This window comes from Anopheles bellator, chromosome 1 (assembly GCF_943735745.2).
Source record: "Anopheles bellator chromosome 1, idAnoBellAS_SP24_06.2, whole genome shotgun sequence".
In the NCBI taxonomy this organism is placed as follows: Eukaryota; Metazoa; Arthropoda; class Insecta; order Diptera; family Culicidae; genus Anopheles; species Anopheles bellator.
This window is the reverse complement of record NC_071285.1, coordinates 50,552,826-50,572,861: the sequence shown is the minus strand read 5'-3', so window position 1 is coordinate 50,572,861 and position 20,036 is coordinate 50,552,826. Positions and strand designations below refer to the sequence as shown.

Below are 20,036 nucleotides of genomic sequence, written 5' to 3'. Positions count from 1 at the left end.
ATCCGGGGGACCGGGTCGGGCCAGGTCGTAGGACAAGTGTCCACCCGGCTGTGCACGAGATGCAGCAGACAGAGGAGATTGATTGCACACAGCATGCAGAGCGCTAGAACTAAGTCACAAAGCAGTACCTGTCCCAGCGGCAGCCTGGTGTTTTGGCCAGTTTTTTTTCGTAGAGTTGCAGTACCGGGAGATTTGACGGGTCAGGAAAGGACCAATGGAACCCCCAAAGTGTAGGGGATCGGGGGAACCCGGATATGTGTATTAATGAAGTTGGCACGTGAGCCAAAGGATGATCAGTTGGAAAGGTTAAGCACAGCACGTTTGGCGAGTGAATACGGATGTTCGGTGAGCGAACCCGCGGCAATGGAAAGCGATGATGGAATTGTTAATATTCGATATGTTACGATATCCCATTCGATTATTGATGTTATTCACGGTTTGTGTGAGGCATGTGGTGAAAGAAAGGAGAAAGAAGAAAAGACTTCATGAGATTGCTGATCAATGCAGTGTCCGGCATGAAACATGCGAGAGGTAATTGAAACTGGTTGACAACTATAGGAAACTCAAGATCTAGCTACAGTACTAAGGAACATTCAGAAAGTTATTCCGATTTGTTGGGAAACTCAGGAATCACCGGCTTTGCGGTGGAAAATAGGGCAACAAACTGATAAAGAAGGGAATAAAGTTTTGCGATGGCCGATCGCACCCAAACCGGGCGGGATGATGATGGCACCACCAGCAGTGGCCGCCCCTGAGAGCGGACCCTGGGAGTTAGTAGTGTTAGCAATCGTTTACACAAATCGCGGATTAGCGTCAAAAGTTGTGCGCCAGCACCCACCACGCGGGCGGTGGCCAGCGAGCAGCGGGCAGCGAACCGGGAGACGAGAGCCACCTCGAAAGCGATCGTACCGTGGGTGAGGGGCAAAAAATCGGCCACAAACAGTGAGCGCTGTGACAAGCGGCGCAAGAAGGCCCTACTTTCGCCCGAAGGAAGGTACCAACGAGGTTTGGACGAGATAGAGAAAAAAATATTAAACGGAAAGCATGTTTAAGAAACCGAAGCCCAACAATCGAGTATGGAGTGAAAAGGAAGCGAAAGGAAATCAGGGGACAAAATCAATACAGAACACCCAGAAAGGTGGCTCATACTTTCTGACTCCGGCGGAGCACAAACGGAACGGAATAATTACCTTCCTAATCCTTCCTGTCCGCCAAAGGAAACGGGCCTCAACTGAAACGAGCAGGACACAGAGAGAGAGAGAGACAGGGAGAAAGGTTGTTGTAGAACGTAAATTAGATTTACCACAGAACATCGTGGGGAGTCGAGGATGTTTCCTCGTCGTGTGGAAATTATTAACGACCCGACCCAGAATACCTACTCTTTCAGTCTGCGTTGCGGTGCTGATGGTCTCGGCGTGGTTTAGGTCACCGCCGGAAGTATCGGCCACGCAGCCGGTGACGTCTGACGCCACCGGTGAGCCACCGCCACCCGTAACCGAGCCATCGTGCTGCTGTTTTTCCCGATCGGCCTCCAGCTTCTCGATCACGTTCTGCTGCTGCCGAATGGTGCGATCTTTCGTCGTCAGCTCACCCTGCGCACGGTTTGAGCGGTCAGCGGCGTGATAAACAAGACAAACAAGTTGATTAGCCAGTACTTTGTTGACTTTAATTAGATATCAATCGAGGGTAGAAGTAACTCTAGTAAAAGCCTAAAGCGAACGCAAACTTGAGGGGTCTACTTGAAGGGCGAGACGCACGATGGACACCTTTTCTACCTCAAAACGTCGACCGCAGCAAGTCTGCGACGTACGTGTGGAAATGATGTCCATTTTGATAAGTTTCAGCGACAGAGAGAGCAACTGTGACAGCCTTTGCGTGAGCTTCAATTGAAATTTTGGTTCACATAAAGTCACAGCCGAATGCTGTGGCCACGTACATCGAATAGGTTTACAACATCGAAAGCCTGTTATGGACAGCAGAAACTTGGAGGAACGCTTGCAAAGGGCTGGGAAAGCGCCAACAACTACTTCGAGCAATAGAGATAGGACAGCTCAAAGGAAAGGGGGAAAGCGATAGGTCGAATTTAGAATGCCGGTTCGGACACCACTTCGCAAAGGATTCGCTTCCAGATCGGGTCTCCCTCCCAGCTGTGGCTGAGCGCATCCCTCCTTTTTTTGGCGCTGTCGTTCGAATGCGAGCAAAGAGCGGTATAAAATATGCATAACAGCGTCCAGCGAAGTCCCGGATGCGCCCCTCTAGCTGGGCTCTACTAATGGCTACGGGGAGAAAAATCAACTAAAAACCACGTCACACAAGAATCTCTCAAACTGGAGCGCAACAGTCTCTCTCGAGAGAAGGAGCAACTCGCTTCCGGGTTTTGCAACTTCCGGCGCAACAGGAACATTAGAGTAGACAGAGAGAGAGAGAGAGAGAGAAAGAAAGAGAGAGGAATGAACGGGAAATGAACGTGCAAATACCTGAAGGTAAACCACCTGTCTTCTGAGATCCGCCAGTTCCTGCCGTTGGTCCTCGAGCAGGGCCAGGGCGGCCACGCTGGACTCGCGGACCAGCACGTTCTCCTGGAGCTGCTGCCTGTTGCTGTCCTCCTGGCCGCCGGCCGAGCTGAGGCTGCTGTTGTTGCTTGCCGCTACGGCGGCCGCTGCTGCCGTCGTGAAGAATTGCCCATTGTTATTTTCAAATGGGTTGAGAGTGTCGGTCTGAAGTGCGCCGAAGATTGGCCACAATCGAGAGAGAGAGAAAGAGAATGCGAGAGAGAGTGAATGAAAGATGAAGTGATATGATTCGTGATGCACCAAACCCGCTACTACTACGGGAATCCATGCAATTGACGGCCCGGCCACTTCTGGGATCCTTTCCCGCTACGCACGCTACACTTAAAAGGGCCACTTACAGACTCTAGGCGCGGTTGTTAACCGCAAGGAAAACGTAGTCATAAACCTACCATCATCAAATTTTCTTCATCCTGTGCGCCGTTTGGCCGCAATGTTTGGTCGATTTGGACGGTGGGCCGCCGGGCAGCCGAGTGTCGCAGCGGTTCAGCGGTCGGGGATGGAGATTGGTGCGTCGGAATGGGAATGGCGGATTGGAGTGCAGGACCAGCACACCACGGAGGGCAACACAGAGAGAGCGAGAGAGCGAGAGACCGCACCGCAGCACCACCGGTTAGAGGGTTTCGCGATCGATCGATCGGTCGGGATGAAGAAAATATGTGAGCAACATCGACGGGAACACATTCACATACACACATACGGGCACATAACATATAAAAGAAAAGAAAGAAAGAAAGAAAAGGAAACAAAGAAATTAAGAGTTATACACACAAAGATGGTAAGCAACAACGAAAAAGCCAACATGAAAACAAGCATAACAATCCGCGGCGGATCAGTCTTCCGGCACGGTGGGATGAATGACTAAAGCTACGACGAGATGATGCCACATTAATCACATCAACGGGCCACAAGGGGAGTAGCCCGGCCAATCGTTACCGAGTGGCGTGAAGTAATAAACTCGACGGAAATAACCTCAAAACCTATCAAACACATGCGGTCGTAGTGCGTAGCAAATCAATTCTGTCGCTCATGCAATTTTAGATCGTACAGGCAGGCTCAGGGTGATAGTAACGGTAGACCGGTGGACGTTACCTCTTGCAGTATCCGACGTAGTCGCACCAGCTGCTTCTTGAAGTGCACCACGTCCTGGAGCATGGAGTTGCGCAGCGACTTGTCGAGCAGGGTGAGATCTTCCGCGGAGTTGGTGGCCGTCGAAGCGGAGTCCGTCAGGCCGTTGTTGTTGTTGGCCAGGTTGTGGAACTGGCTCAGGGTGGCCGTTTTGTACGCACCCGAGAACGTCGTCCGCCGCGGCAAGCTGTCCATCGAGCGCGGACTCTCGGAGCCGTTCGTGGGGGTCGCATTATTCTGGAGGCGCCTCGTCAGCAGCCGTGCCCGGGCCGGAAGTTGCGATCTGCGGAGGAAGGAGAACGTCGGGTTTAGGAGCAGCATAACTGGCGCTGGCAGTGCGGTTGAAGAAGTGAACTGGAACACAAGAACCCACGGCAAGGTGTCACAAAATCGATAGTAACCTATTTACGACCCCGCCACCCGTCGTCGGTGGCTCGTTGGTCCGGGAAGGGCTAGGGCTTAGTCTACTGTGGCTACCGGCGCTAGAGCCGCACGGAAGGAATCGCTGCTGCTGCTGCTGTGGAACACCTCCGGCAGAAGCGGGTCGTGTGGCACTGGTACTACTACCGCTGCTCCGTGCCCGATACGGACTCTGGTGCGGGGCGACCGGACGCCCACCGGACGGCACGCTCAGGTACGTGGTGGTGGTGGTGGATGATGACGATAAAGAGGATGGTGCCGTCGGAATAGGGCCACCGGGGATTCCCTTCGGCTCACTGGCGGCCTTCCGGTGCCCGTACCGGATGGCCAGCTGTCCGACGGCATGCATCGGTGAGTTCGATCGCGAACGGCCGACCGAGTGGACGTACAGGTTTTCGGACGTGTGCAGATCGGTCTTAACCCGCCGGGCCCCGATCGTCGGTGACCCGTCGGTGGGCTGCATTTCCACCGCTCACCACTCGTTCCGGTCTCGTTAAGGCACACTAATCGAACAGTAACTTCCACAACGGAAACTGTCATCGGCCACCGGACCAGCAACTGTTGCGTTGGCGCCACGCTTATCACTAGGTACCGCTGGGTACAATCGGCGGTGGTCACAATGCGTCACAGCAACACACCAATGTGCTGTTGATCATATCGATTTTGAAATCGCACCGCACGTGGAAGATAAGACGCGGAACGGGCCTCTACGCTCGGGATGTGATATCGATTTCCGCCGGCAGGTCTTTCGGGAATCTTTCGTGGCCGGCTAGGACGTTATCACTGGTTATCACAGCACACATGCCGCGCCACGCGGAACCAGTCAGAGCTTGACCGTAGTCCCTGTTGCAGCCTGACTCTGGTGTGCATCGCGAGCGAGCGTGACGGTCGATATCAACAGGACGAACTGACTGGCCGACGGTGGGGAAAACAATTTTCCTCGGACCTTCGCCACTCGAGGGCGAGCTTCGGGACAGTTGTCGGAGAATTTCACTGCCGCTCTTTTGCACAGATTTGGCACTCTCAGGACTCAGGGACATCGGGCGTTCTCGGGCGCCCGTGAACGTAAACAATAGAACCGGACGGGTGGGTGGTGTGGCCCCCTGAAACACATTCACAGACACGACCCCACAGGAGCAACACTCGCGGGTCGCGCCTTTCGCAGTCGTCCGGCGCTGGTTGCGTACTGAGAGCGCCTCGCGAGGAAAACCGTGCGCAATGAGCGGGTTTCCCCGCGTTTTTTTCCCGAACCTTTTTCCTCTTTCGCTCTATCGCTCTCTCTCTCTCTCTCTCTCTCTCGCGTGCCTGTGTTGCTGGCCATTGTCGGGCCCATTGTGGAGTGATGTGTTTCGAATTTCGCTTACTCCGCGTGGCAGACACAACACGCTGAAGAGCCCACCGAACGATATCGAAATGTGGCTCTTTTCTTGAGCAGAAAAGAGAGAGCCACTGGGAGTGAGGGAGAGGGCGAGTGATATAGATGCGGTGGAGCGCATCCGCGGCGAATCGCGTTTGATAAGACCCCCACCCGTCGGTGGATCGGCGTAACCACCGTGGTGGCCGGTCCGTGGAGGAGAGTTGTCACTTCCAGCCACCTGTGTGTTGTTGTGATCATTATTGACTCTTCGCGGCGCACTCCGTCATCATCAGAATTGGTGCGAAAAGGAATGCGGGGCGGATGCATGCGGTTATGCTGCACGCACCGTTGGCCGCAGCCGTCCACCCACCCACCGTGGGTGGCAGAGCGTGAATTTTCGTTCGGAAAAGCCACGGCGAACCCGTCGCGGGAAGGATGATGATGTCACCAGCGTCGGTTGTCCGCATTTTCCGTGTCGGTCGGTCGGCGTGCGGCCAGGATGGGCGCGTGCCACATGTGTTATGGGACCGTATCATCATTGGCCAGACCAGCAGCTTTTTGTCTTACGATTGCTTTGCGTAATGTGCACTTGCGGCTGTAACGCTGATTGCCGTCTTTAGCGGGCACACGTTTATTGAGCAATCAGTCGCCAGTGAGGTCCGCGATGCGCCACCGACAGCGATCCTGGCGAGTAAAGAGTTTTGTTTTTCCCTAATTTTCTTAATTTTCTTCCGAGCGACCGAAACATTAAACGAGAAATGGAGAAACTTTGGGATGAAAGCGAAAAGGTCCGGCCAAAGGGAAAAACGGCACAGCGCCAAGCGGCAACACGTAAATAACGAGATCAAGCTAAAAATTGCGATACACTCGAGCGTGACCATATTTTTATGTTGTTCCTCTTCTTCGAGCCCTCAGTGTGAGCGGCAGACCCCACTCGGCGAACATATGCGATCGTTTCTAAACGCACCACGCATATTCGGCACAGCATCATCGATAGCGCTAGCGGGCGTGCTCCGAGTTCGATTTCCACTTTCGAAAGGAAGAAAAGGGAATGCTCGCGTGCGCTTATCGGCGTGCCGATAAAAGCTTGTAATTACCGCTGCGCGCGTGTGTCCCGGGGCTTTCGCTTCCCGTGCCGCGTCAGGAAATTGGATTAATTGAGTCCACATCAACTGTGAAGTGGTGGCCCGATCGAGTTTTCTATTTGCATTCCGCTTTTTTTTGGCGAAGGCCCTCTGGGAGGATTAGATTTTTTGTGTCCCCGTGGTGAGTGATGAGAATTGGGCATTTTTCCCCAAATGTTATTTTTATCAATTGGCCACACTTGTTAGGATCCATTCTGTCTGAGCGTCCGCGAGGTGTACCGATGCTGTCCCCGACAGCATTGTTTTGTTTTTCGTAACAACGATCGTGAATCTTTTTTACCGTCGGCACTTGCAAAGGCCCTCATTTGTCAGCGGACGCGAGATGTCTCATTTTACATTCCCCCCGGCAACGGGTGCTCCACCATCGATCGGTTTTACAACAAGCGTTTCAAATTCTGAGACTTCTGAGCAGCAGCGCAGCGGTGCGAAACACTCAACAGGAAGTCAATTAGGAGCTGGATATGGGCGGGGGCCATTGGTCACACCACCGTTCGCGGTTCACTCAATATTCTGCGAGTCGGGTGAGCTGTCGCTCGTAAAAATGGTTGAAAAACCACAGTCAGCAAAAATACATTCATGAGGCGAATTTATGTTTACTCAACCACAGAGCACGCGTCTTTTCGCCATAATAAATTGGACAAATATTTGCGCCTCAAGTGTTTATTTTTCTATTACATCACGCAGTTCCCCGGTGTGTGCTTGTGCTTATTTATTTAGAAGGGCGTCGTGCGTTTCCTAATTATTATTGTTCATGCTGTCCAACCAAAGACAACACCGATCGCCGCGATTGATGTAACCGGGCGAGCGGCTTACTCATGAATATTCGAACCAAGAAATCCATCGTCAGCCCGAGGAAGGAAATAATTGCGGATAGCTTTCAGATAATTTGCCGCCACGTTTAGCCGAAGCATTTCAATTAGTTTAAATGGGGCCAGTAAAAGGACCCGTTTTCGAACTTCGGCACCTTCTTCCGCACCGGAAGAAAACACGCCCTGACGGTCACTTGACGGCGATACCAGTTAAGGCGAATGAAGTGGCTCCCGGCACCGAGCGAATGAAAAGTGAGTGGTGGAGCTAATGATTTCGAAAAATCACCTTCCCAAAACACGCCCACCACCCACCTCAGCCACCGGATGTCGAGTATGTGTTGGTGGACGCTGAATTTTCCACTCACCGAGCGGAATCGCTTCGGTAATCGATTCGTGAAATTATATCACGTACACTTTTCCGGCCCACACCCAAAGACACACGGCGGGCCCATCTCTAACCAGCCCCCGGCGTCGGTGGGCCGCGCTGGTACCGAACGGAATTAAATGTATTACCGAACTGCCGGCGAAGAAAGCTCCAAGATGTGAGTGATGCTCCCGCATATCAGCCGCGGAAGCAAGGAAGATACAACCGAAAAAAAATGACGCTCATTTTACATTTAATCAATAATCATTATCTCGGAAAGCAGCACGTTCCGTGGCGTTATCGCACCACGGGATTCGCGATTGATGCAAAATTCGCACAGAAAGAAGGCACATGTCTTTGGGTTCCCTGCAGCTGCAGCTTCCGCTCGGTAGAAATCATCCAATCAATTGGCCTAGGTCAGTACCGTCCGGATGCCGGTTTCGTGCGGTGTTGAATCATCGCCGCAACAGTCAGCCTTCCGGAGTTTCGCTAGTGGTGATGGTGTGCCGCGCTCTGTTAACACCCCTTTCATTCGTTTTGACCAGTGGCAAATTGTTGCCAAAATAATCAACTTAAACCCGGCGATCATCATCGGGTTCGGGGCCGAGGAAGGTAATTTCATTCGCTCGCGCTCGCGCGATCGCGAAAGCTTATCGATTATTTAACCATTCGCTTTGGTTCGCTAATTTTAATGCAAACTCAGCGGCACTAACTAGCTCCGTTGTTGGCCAATGCAAGCGTTTAAGTGCCGACGAGTGCCAGCGCCACAAGACGCGGTAAACGATCAGGAATCTTGGCCCTAGTAGTTGAACGTCATTCCGATAGAGAAAGAGGTTTAGAGATTGAGTGTGACTCACTTTTACGTTTGCAAAAACACAAATACCGAGAGAAGAAATGGAAACTGTTGCGATCACCGGCGGATAAAAGTACTCCGTGCAAAAAGGCCCTTAACTTTCGAACCAAGTATCTCTTCGACGTTTCTTGCGCTTAGTGCGCAAGGACATGTCTTGGACGGTGCGCGGAATACCGTAACACAGGCGTCTTTATGGCACAGGAAACGGATGTCTGTTGCATTTCGACCGCCACGGTCTAGCCCACTGGAGGTGCTTCGGCCTTCGTGGCAACCTTCCTTTGATGGAAATCTTTGATCAGGCTATTTAGACCACGCAGCGTTGGACCCCCTTCGACGGCTCAATAAGTATTCAGTATTAGTCGGCAGCGCAACACCGAATGTTGGAAATAAAATAAACGATCATTAGAATGGTTGTTACTTTCTGCGGTGCGATGAATATCGAACGAAGGCACGAATACCGTCGTTCGACTGGCGTCGGTACGATCTTAGTTCAGTCGGTACGATCTTATTACATGTGGCGTCCATTCGTCAAGCTGATGCTATTCTGTAGCCTAATAACGGCAAACTAATTACACGCGCGATCACACTGCAGCCACAACAAATAGCACATACCGTGTGCCGAGGCCGAGGTGATCGTGACACGACGCTGATCGACGGTTTATTTAAACGGTCGTCAGTCAACAGCTGGTTGTTTATAGTCGGCAGCACTGATAACTGTGTGCCCGTCGATCGAAGGTTGTTTCGCCTCGCCGAAAGTAATCGGCATACTGTCAGTCATTACTAAAATGTAGTTCAATTATCATCTACTAATCAGCTATGGGCAAGCTTCTGCGCCGCTATCGCCAGCTTGTGATGAACGCTCCAGTTCCGTTTGTAAATTCCCAGCTGATTTCTCCCTTTGCATAAACCATCCCTCGGCTGCCTCGTCGTCTTCGGTACGATCAGCATAGATCGGCGCGAAAAAACGGTGGCAAAACTTTCCACCACGTTTGGCGTGCACCGATTTGGCATTTCCTTTGCATGGCGACTTCCTTCCATTTTTTAAACCACCATTTAACGAGGTTGCACTGTGTGGGGCCATTTCTCTGCTCCGTAATTTATGCCCCAAAACAACGCGAAACGAAAGAACGCGACTCACGCGTGGCTCATACGTCTTCTCGAGGAACTGACACCCCAAACGATATCTGAGGCACGCCAGGCCCACAAATCAGTCCATCCCGGTGGGGTTTAACCATGCTGGGCGTTTGTGGTGAAATTTGAATAGAATGGATAGGGCCGACCCGAGAGACGGTTCCCAAGAGAGTCCAATAGGAAACGATGATTTACCCATTGTTCGGTGGGCTGGATTTCTCCAGCAGAACGCCACTGCTCGCCGCCGGCGTCTCGATGGACGTTTCACAATCTTTCATCGTCGTGATGTGGGGTCTGGCGTCGGCACGATCACGCTTTCCGTTGGCTCCGTACTCCACACGTTAGGATCTGCCGGATCCGAAGGACCAGCAACCACCGTGAAGATCTGCGGGTCCCAGTAACCAATCGAAACTGCTTCACTTCACCGCAATGCTGCTTCGCTTGACTGGCTGTTGGCACCGACACATACAACAACCCGATCAGGCGCAGAAGATGAGCCCAAAATAAAAGCCCTACGCCACGAGTGATGCTGATTGCTTGCTCAATTCTCACTTTTCATGCACTGCTGCTGCTGCTGTTGCTGCGGTTATATGTTGTAGCATAAGGCAAATGGGTAGATCGCGGTTAAGGAGAAGATAGGAAACCAAACACACTTGAAACGAGTTTTTCGTCTTCATTTCTTTTCCACCGCGATCCATCTTCTGGTGCCACGCAGAACACTGACAGCCATTGCGGTTTGGCCCGAGGGTTCGTGTCTCTCGTGGTAAGACAATATTTGAGCTCGATTGTGAGACTCGCAGCGGCACAATGCGTGGCCCTGTGCTTCGCAGAACCCCTACTTATGCCTCGCCAGATCCCGCTGGCGATTGTTTGTCAATTTTACGAAACCAACAACTTGAAAGTTGACGAGAAACACTACACGAAACCTGCACCCGGTGCTAGCCAAAGCCTTATTAACATTTCCGAGCCGATGGTCCCTAGCGTCGTGATCGCTAGGGGAAGTTCGGTTTCCACACTTTGGTCACTTTATTTTAATCCAAGGTTAGCGTGGTTCACCTGCACCGATGCACATGATTGTTGATGATTGCACGATGGTAACATATCAAAATTTCGTCGTAAATAGACTAACACACATACACGGACAGGAAGGCAGCATCAAGTTCACCAACGAGATGCTCCCACCGCCGCCGCCAACGATCACACGGGAGCGAAAGAGCAAGATGAGCGAACGCAAAGTGAGAAAGAGAGCGAGAGTCACGAAACGAAACAGCTGACCGTGAGGTCGATCTTTGCCCTCATTCGGTTGCCGACATAACCACCACCACCGCCATAAGAAGCAGCGTCACGAGAGCGCACGATCGTTTTCGTCAGCTCGTCGAAGTCCTTTGCGTAGAGGATCGTTTGTGCAACGCACGCGCGCGCACGCGTTGCACATTCCGATCGACTCACGGGGAATGCACTGTCGACACTTGCGGACGGCACAACGGGAGGGGCACCGTCCGTTCTTGACTCGCTCGCGGGACGATTAAGCCCCGCGGTCGCGGTTTCCGGAGCCTTCTGAGCACTCTGCCTCGACCGGCAGTGGATAGAAGCTGACTGTGAGAGGGTTCGCTGGTTCGCCCCGTTCGGTGGCAGAACATGGCGCACAACCGGCCAGAAAGAGAGAGACAGCAAGAGGGAGGGAGAGAGAGCGAACGAAAGCGAGGGAGAGCGTGACTCACCAAGCTCTCGCGTGTCGCGGTGGCTCACTCGCGCCTCGCGATGTTTGTGGTGGCCGCGTCGATCGATCGGCGCAAGAGACGCAAGAGTGTTGGTGCTGGCTCGCTTCTAATGGCTCAAGCTGGTGAACTTGAGGTTTTGGCGATCCCCTTTACGAAACCGAAAGGACCTGAGTGTCCTTGCCGTTCGATGGGATATCTATTTTCAAACGAAAAGGTTCAACCGTATCGCGGCCAATGGGAAGCCTCATCAAACCTAAGCCGCGGCCACAAACGGGGCTGAAGTCTTCTGCACCAACACTCTTACCGGCGGCCCCACATCAGCTGCGAGTTTCGCGAACCGCGAGCGGTCGAGGGCTATAATATGGCCGGTGACTGCGCCAAAGGTTAACGAAGGCAGCGGGCAGTCATGCGAGAGGCGGTCTGTGCGTACTCGGCCCACCCTGCGGAGTCCTACGGCCGGTGGCTTTCCGAACTCCGCCGATCGAATTCTGCCACTTTGTGGTCAAAGGTGGTGAAAGTAGCACAAGGGCAATAGGTGATTGTTTTGCTACTGCTGAAAATGGCGACACCATCAGCCAGCCGAAAGAGGCCCGAGTACCTTCAGTTCCGCAACGGAACACACCATTCCCTGTTGTTGTGTTGCTCATTTGCATAATGCATTCTCGGAATTTTCTTGGCGTTGCAGTTGTGCTTTCCCAGAGCCGAAATTGTTTGCAGCAAAGTGTTGCAACTCATAACTTCGGGCTGTGATCGTGTGGTGATAAACTTAGCATGGAACCTTCGGGGTAAACCTCTTTCGACGTGCTTGGGAAAGGGTGGACCATGCTGTAAGTAGCTACCTACAAGGTCGCCACAAGCGAATAGTACCAAAGTGCATTCGAGAACCTTTATCCGCTGCCAGTGATGGCTTTATCCGAGCTCGTAAGGGAGTCGTTTGTTTGTGGTGTAAATTTTCGCATACATCCCTTGGCCCTCGGCCCTCGGCATAGTTGCATTTCCACGCTGCGGTATACGAACAAGTTCCTGGCCGGTTCGTCACATAACAGTAAACACGTACGGATGGCGTCCCGACCCCGACGCGGCAGAACCCCCGTCGAGAAGAACACATTGTTGGGCTTTTGCATCCTCACACACTTGCGGGGCGGTGCGCATCGTTCGGGCGAACAACATGGAAACATGATCACGATAATCGCCGCCGAGGAGTATCAGAAGCGCCATTAGTTACGCACAGACGGCACGACAGTAAACTCACCCCAAGACCGGGACCGGGAGTGCTGCCCGCCTAGGGGAGACCTTGCCCTCAGAAAAGTGCTGTGCTCAGAATGCTCCATACCGAGCTAGTTTTTTTTTGTTAACACGATCGCAGATCGTGATTTAAACCATTTCAATAAACGGTCTTCGGTTAGGAACGCGCGCTAAAAGCCCATCGCGTACCTTATTGTGGAATATGCTTGGATCGCATTATTTTTTTGTGTGTTTGCCATTCAAGGGGTTCCATTTAAGCTCCAAACCGAGCATTAGGGTGAAGGTGTGCTGAGCCGAGCATTATGCCTTATTTTCCCTTCTTTACCAGCTCTAACCAGAAATACGCAAAGCGAAGAGCCATCAACTTCACTCTGCACGGTGACTGTTCCGTTACTTTCCGGTCGCAAATGCAACGCCAAGTGGAGCATCGTTTCGTGTTTTTTCCCTATGAAGGGCGTAATCACCTTCCAAGAGCTTCGGGCGGAGCACATGAAAGAGCAAAATTACACTAATGAAGGTGACGGTAATCCCTTTTCCCCAGTAAGCAGGCAACCACGCGGCGTAAACCCGCTGGCGGATTAGTGCGTGGCGGGAATGTGTAAGCCAATTTGGCCGTAGTAGTGGAAGTATTTCGTTGAACCGAAAATTAGCCGAAATTAAAGCAGCGCAAAACATATCCGGAAGGAATGCGACGTAAATTAAGGCTCGGTGCGATTTGGCGTTTTGTAAACAAATGAGAAATGCTTCTTTAAATGCTTGAATTTGGCACAATATTCCAGAACAATGGCATAAAAAGAAACAATAATCTCTTGTTGCCATAAGAAATAATTTTACAGCTGTTTTAGCTAAGACGCACCATTCGTTAGATTATCCGAGACATGAACCCATCACATAGCGTTAGGCGTATTAAGAAGACGTTACTCACGTTATGCTTTCCCGGCTCTGGTTGTTCATGCTGTTGGTCAGACTGTTGGGGTTGCTGCTGCGAAGCAGGGTGCTCCACTCGCGAATAATGTGGCCACCCTTGTTCTCCAGCTCCGACCACAGCTGCAGCCCGTCCAGCGAGTGTAGACCGGTGGCGCTACCGCTCACACTGGAGCGCGCAACCCTGCAAATAGAGCAATGGGATTTATTACTCCCTCGATCCTACAGATCACTGGATCACGGGATCCGTACCTATCGATCGAATCCATGCTACTGTTGCAGTCAAAGTCCAGCATAAAGTCGTCGGAGGCGATCGAATCACACGGCGACAGGGTATCCAACGATTCGGCTCTCGCCAGTCGGTTGCTGCGCATGGATTTACGCGACAGGGCCGGTGATTCGTATGTTTCCGCAAGCACTTTGCGCGGCTTCGGAACCGGAGGGGTTGCCTTGGGTGTCACCGAGTGATCGGCCGTCCCAGTGGCCGGCCGCTTGTTGGAGTGCTTCGACATGGGCGTATCGGGCGGCTGGGACGCTAGGTTCAGGTTGAGCGATCCCAGATCGAGGGTGCTACCTTCGTCGAAAACTAGCCCCGGTTGGTCGGCGATCTCGTCGTCGATCAGAAAGTCACGGCCACCATCGGAGAGCGATAGCGAGTTGGACGCGTGTGTCGGAGTGCCCGGCGAAACGGGACTGGTGAGCTCCTCCAGTTCCGGCGAAATTTCGTCAATGTCCTTCTCCTTGTCCTTTGCATTTTCCGCACCCTTTTTGGTGGCTCGTGGCTTTTTGGCATCGTCCGAATTGTCAGTGCAGCAGCTGCTGACGAGACTGTCGGTTGGCGAGGTTTCGTCGTCCAGCAGAACCACATCGCTGATGGCGGCAGCCATGGCGGCGAATTTGGCCTGCTCGTTGCGGTACATCCGGTTCGGCAGATCGGCGGCTTCACTGCTGGCCAACGGGTCCGTGCCTGGGTCGGTGAAGCTTATCAGGACCTCCGAGACACTGTCCAGATTGGTCGACACGTCCATCGGGACGGGCGCCGAGAAGGAAGCTGAAAGAAGACCGCAGGGCAGTGTAAGCCAAGGGTGCATAATTGTTTAAGCGACACACGGAAACTTACAGAACGACGAGTGGCCAGCGGTAATGGTTACCGAGCTAATGTCTTCCTCTTCCTCTTGCTGCCGTTGCGGAGGTATGTCCTTTTCTGGGGCACGACTTTGTTCCTTCTTCTCGCCGTCCTCCAGAGCGAGCGCCACACCAGCGTCACACCACGAAACACGGGAATGTCCGGGACCGACTGGTTTCGCGTCGTCCATAATCAGCGCTCCTTTGAGGCTCTTCTCCGACGAATTGTTGTCGCGCCGCAGTTTCTCCTCCTCGAGGCTTTCCCCGTCCGAGAAGCACTCTTTGCGGGCGGCCGCCTCCAAGTCTCTCGCCACCGTCAACGTCCCATCGTCGTCCTGTTCGGCCTCGGCGCCGTTGCTCTCGTAGCGATTATCGTTAATGTCAATGTCGTCGTCCAGGGTGCCATCGGCGACTCCACCCAGCCCACTGGCGGTCAGCTCGGACGAGCGGATCAAGCCACTCAGCGAGGCCGTACGCTGGTTTGCCGTGTTCCCGAACGCACTCGGTAGCTCCGGCAGGGGCAGCGGTACGATCGGTTCCGTCGTTAGCGCCTCGAGATCGCGCACCTCAAACTTGTGGCGGCCGCTCATCACCATCGCTAGGTTGCGGTACCGCTGCCGAGGCATCCGGATGCTGCTGGTGGTAGCCGTCGTCGTGTCCTCGAGGGCCACCGGTGCCGGACCGGCCGCCGTGGCAAACTCCTTACGGCTCACGTTTACCGCGTGCTTGGCACCCTTCGTATCCATAGTGTAGCGAGGGCTGGGAGCGCCCACCGGCGGCACACTGCCCGTCAGCGAGATCGACACCGGATACTGTGGTTTCGGGAGGCTCGACGAGTGCAGCGTAAACTTGCTGGCTACCAGCGCTTCCTGGCCTAGTTTCGCCACTGCACCGACCGGTGGTTTGCCCCTGTGTATGAGAGAGAGATGAGAATATGAGGCAACAGACGATGGAGCTATTAATAAATCGCCATTTCTTCGCAATGCGTGTGTCTCGTGACGCAGGTAGCCGCTACGGGGAGCAAACATCTAACCTCAAATCAGTGAGGAATCCCTTAAGGCACTGTTGTTACATCTCCATTGGAAACTAAGCACACGTTGACGTTGACAACCACCGCACGAGCACATTCCGATTGGTACTTACGGCAACGTTCCGGCAACCGGGGAACTCTGTCCGGCCTCGCTCGCTGGCGCGTACTGATGCGCCTTTGCCACCGACGGTTGATAAGTGTCTCCGGCACCGTTGGACGCTGTGTCCGGCACCGTAGCAGGCGGCGTGCTGTGAGCTATTTTTGTATTCGGCGTCTGGTATTTCGGCTGCGGGCGTTGCAACGCACCGCCACCGTATGCGTGCTGGTGCAGCGCCAGCGGGTGGCCAACACCGGGCCCACTGGCCGGTGTTGCACTTCCGGTGGCCGCCGTGAGCGGTGCAAAGGTTGTGCGTGCGGATGCCGCCGAAGAGGCACTCTTCGAGCGGCGCTTGTCAGCGACCACGTACACGTTGTTATTGTTATTGTTGTTGTTGGGGTGCACATTGTTGTTGTTGTTGTTGTTGGAGTTTTTGTCGAGATCGTTGGCCACCCGCGGCTGCAGACCGACCGACGCGGGCCGGACGATGTTGTTGGTGCGGAACCCGAACCGATTGCTGCGGTACGGCGCTCCGTGGCTGTCCTTCTTGGCCGGCTGCAACCGTGGTGTCGATCTGCCGGTGCTACTGGACCGATCTTCTGAATCTGCCAAACCTGTCGCAGGGGCCGGAGACAGAGAAAGAATGATATCAGCCGGTGTTTTTGGGGACCAACTGTGACACGCCTTTACACACAGAGTTCTCGGTGATCGATTGACCGTGAGAGTATACCTTACCGATCGGAATCGGAGTCTGACTGAGCGTGCACCCGAAAATGGCAAACAGGAACGCGTTCGCCATTGGACTACCTACGTAGCTGTGGGTAGATTGGCCTTGGCGACAAACGCGTGTTTGAGCAGATCAACTGCTGCAAAGTTACTGATCGATCGCAGCAGCCTTTTTGCTCGTTGTGCACACAACTACTGCGATAGCCCTGGGCCTATTCTAACCGTTCTGTGTTTGCGTAGTGCAGTTTCGTGGAGTGGCCAACGGCGCATCGTACACTTACCAGTATTGCCGTTTTTGTCGCTGAACCCGGCATCGACACCAGGGTTCGAGATTACGGTCGCCTGGACGAGGTCCCTTTCCGCTTTCTCTCTTTCCAGTGTCGCATTGGCCAGCAGCACGTTGCCGTTGGCGTTGAGCTTTTTGATCTGATTGGCCACCGCTCCCGGAACTGGCGCGTCGGTGCTGGTTGCCACGCCACCGTCACCGTCGGCCGTACCCGAACCGCCGGTCGCCTGTCGGTGGACCTTGTACTTCTTGAAGCCGAAAGACATCGCCGTGCCCTTCGTCTGCGGTCCACCGTCGGCCGTCGCCTTCTTGGATGACTTCTTGCTCTCCGACTGGCCCTGTGCAAGGAGCAGAAGAGTGAGGAGAAGTGCTGTACTACTGTGATTGCCCTGTTGCTTGTCGTGTGGTTCCCATCCGACGCTGGCGGCGCGCTGCAACCGTACTGTGGACGGGTTCCACGCCAAGCGCCGTCGAAGCGCACTGTTTACAAACGCAGACACTAATTGCTTGGACCTACGTGAGGATGGTGGCTTACAACAGGTGTGTTAGTTAAATTTAGGTCGCGTTTTTCGTTAAGTCAACACCCATACACTTTTTGAAACGAATCTTTAATTGCTTTTATTCGCAGTAATAATTGCCGTTGGAATGCAAACACACTTCGTCCATCTCCATCGTCCAAAACAACTCCTTTTCCAAATTGACGAAGTGCTGCACGGTGGAAGTTGGTGTCCTCCGGAAAGATGATAATCGGATTAGGTTAGATCTGGATTTTCCAATAAGGGGTTCCCCAAATAAATTCCTTTTTCAGTTCGATGCAAGAAAGACTTTCATCAACAACCATCGAAGCTGCATTTCATAAACGTTTCTGCGACGTTTCATTTGCCCAGTGATTGATGAAATAAGAAGAGCAACGAAAGTCAATGCTGGTGTTGCTGTTAATTCTACAGAATGAGACTGACCTTTCGAAGCATAAGGTTGGTACAAAAAACAATGCACATAATTGTAAAAAAGCATAGAAATATTTACATCCCCTGCCAGAGACATAACGGTAAACTTCCACTAACATACCTAACTAACAACACACGAGTTTCCAGCTTTACACATTCCATTGCATGCCGATTAGGCCATTCACGACGGGATGTGTAAGTATCTAGCATATGAAAACGGACCCCGGCAAAGGTGAAATGATTCATTCCACCCTTCAAGGCCAGCACACCAACATAGCGTTGCATCTTTCAGTGCGAGCAGAAAAGGTCGGAGTTTGCGTGGTGAAGGCATCGCAGCGCATCGGATGGGTGCCGTTTTGGAGCCTCACCCGGGGGGAGGCCTATGGCCAGAGGTTCAGGTCATACAAACCCATTCTCTACCTTTCAATCTTTATTTCCCTGTTGTTCGGTGTTACATTTCCATTTCCCCGGGTAGCCTTAAAAAGAGTTGTTTTCAGAAAGGCAACCCCAAAATTTCAGATAATCGATTTACGTTGTGAAGGTTGCGGAGAGGAGGCTCGTCCCGAATGCTTCTCCACGAGTGCGAGTGGATGGTAAGTGGTTCCAACATTTGAACTTGATTTCAGGTACATGTTGCCTTTGACATACGGTACGACCTCGGCATAGCATGCTGGGGCCGAGTACCCAAGTACCGGGTACCGGGGCTAGGAGACAGAGCAGCTCCTCCTCGAACGAGAGAAGGGAATTGGAACGCTTTGGGGCCAGTAATTGCAATTGTCTGGAGTCTGACTGGTTGAACGTTCAGCCGAGTTTTGGACCTAATGATGGGATCTGGAGCATTAGGGCGCACACAGAGCGCCTAGTTGTGGCTTAACGATATTGGCATCGATTTTTATTTTTTCCCTCCCCCCCTCGTGGCCTGAGCTCGAATTCTTGTGTAAAACGTGCCGGTGAAAGCATGCTGGCTATGCTGCGCTTCTCACCACTTCTCGTGATCGGTCCGACGCCGGCGACCGATCTTCGGAGCGGGTTTTTTGTCCCAAAAACCACGGCACCGACGAAAACGGGGGAAAGGAAGTAACGCTTTTGCTAAATGGGTTCGAATTATGCTGGGGCAAACGGTGGTGGAGTAGCGAAGGAAAACGCTGTGCAGCGCTTGTCAAAGGGAAATGGATCGTGAGTTTTGGTTTTTTGTTTCGCTTGTCGCGTCTTGGGTTTTTGTCCGCTCCTCGGGTGAGTTTAAAAATGAAATGAAAATGAACGTTGTTAATTGGAGAAAGGTTTCGGTGGGCTGAGCTACCGCCCCCTCCCGGTGGGGCGATTTGAAGGGAACCATTTTGCTCTCGGGGATAGTAATTTAAGAGCAGCCAACAATGGGGCTCTCATCTCATTGCACATTCACCGGTGGCATTAGCGCGCCCTCTTCGCAATTACAATTTTATGATGAGGTTAAGCGCTCGGTGCTTCGGTTTGAAGTGTCGAAAAACGGTTACGGCCGGACTTTATTCCCGCAGCCAGTTGGATGTTGTTGACTTGTCAGTGGCTCACACGTCGAAGAGTAACTATTTGCCGAGATCCCCAGACGGCACCGACGGCAATGCAGCACACCGCTATGGTTATGACCTCTTCTGTCTGCCACAGTGTTTATGTTCTCACGTTTGCTCAGATGGTCCGTTGGTTTGACACACCGAAGACAAAGTGCCAGCGAAGGACCCGCTATGCGTGTGTTTCGTGAATCGATTCCGTATTTGTTGGCACTCGGCCAGCCCAGTCATGCTCTGCGCTCTGCGTATCAACCTAATGATCATAAAAGTTGCTGCAACACAGCACCCAAAGTTCGTTCGTCCTGCGCTCCACGCTTGCCAACTGTCTAACTATTTGGCCCGGATTGTGTACCATCATTTGCATCGGAAATCGATTGGGGTGAAAAACTGAACCACAAGCCCGCAGGAGGCAAGGTGACCCAAGGCGGTCTAGCCCAAGGGTATCACCGGGGTACAGTGACTCGCGCATTTTCCGCGCGCTTACCGACGCGGACTGGGAAGGACCCCAAGATGGGCGGTTGCGTAACGAAAAGCGTCAAAGAAAACGATTATCTGCTGGTGCCGAGCGAGGTGGAGGAACATTGTTAAGTAATGGATACACGTTTATCCTCGTT

General features: G+C 52.9%; 1 protein-coding gene across 1 annotated transcript in view; it reads right to left on the bottom strand.

Moving 5' to 3' along the window:
• LOC131215794 (uncharacterized) overlaps positions 1–20,036 on the bottom strand; it is a 28,034-nt gene that overhangs the window by 3,077 nt on the left and 4,921 nt on the right. Inside the window, exons 2-11 of the mRNA XM_058210190.1 lie at positions 16,927–17,269; positions 15,936–16,533; positions 14,788–15,701; positions 13,920–14,718; positions 13,669–13,851; positions 3,663–3,981; positions 2,963–2,983; positions 2,478–2,717; positions 1,380–1,592; positions 1,191–1,231 (exon numbers count right to left, since the gene is read on the bottom strand). Of these exons, the coding sequence (XP_058066173.1) occupies positions 1,191–1,231; positions 1,380–1,592; positions 2,478–2,717; positions 2,963–2,983; positions 3,663–3,981; positions 13,669–13,851; positions 13,920–14,718; positions 14,788–15,701; positions 15,936–16,533; positions 16,927–17,269 (3,671 nt within the window). The remainder of the gene's footprint in view (positions 1–1,190; positions 1,232–1,379; positions 1,593–2,477; positions 2,718–2,962; positions 2,984–3,662; positions 3,982–13,668; positions 13,852–13,919; positions 14,719–14,787; positions 15,702–15,935; positions 16,534–16,926; positions 17,270–20,036) is intronic.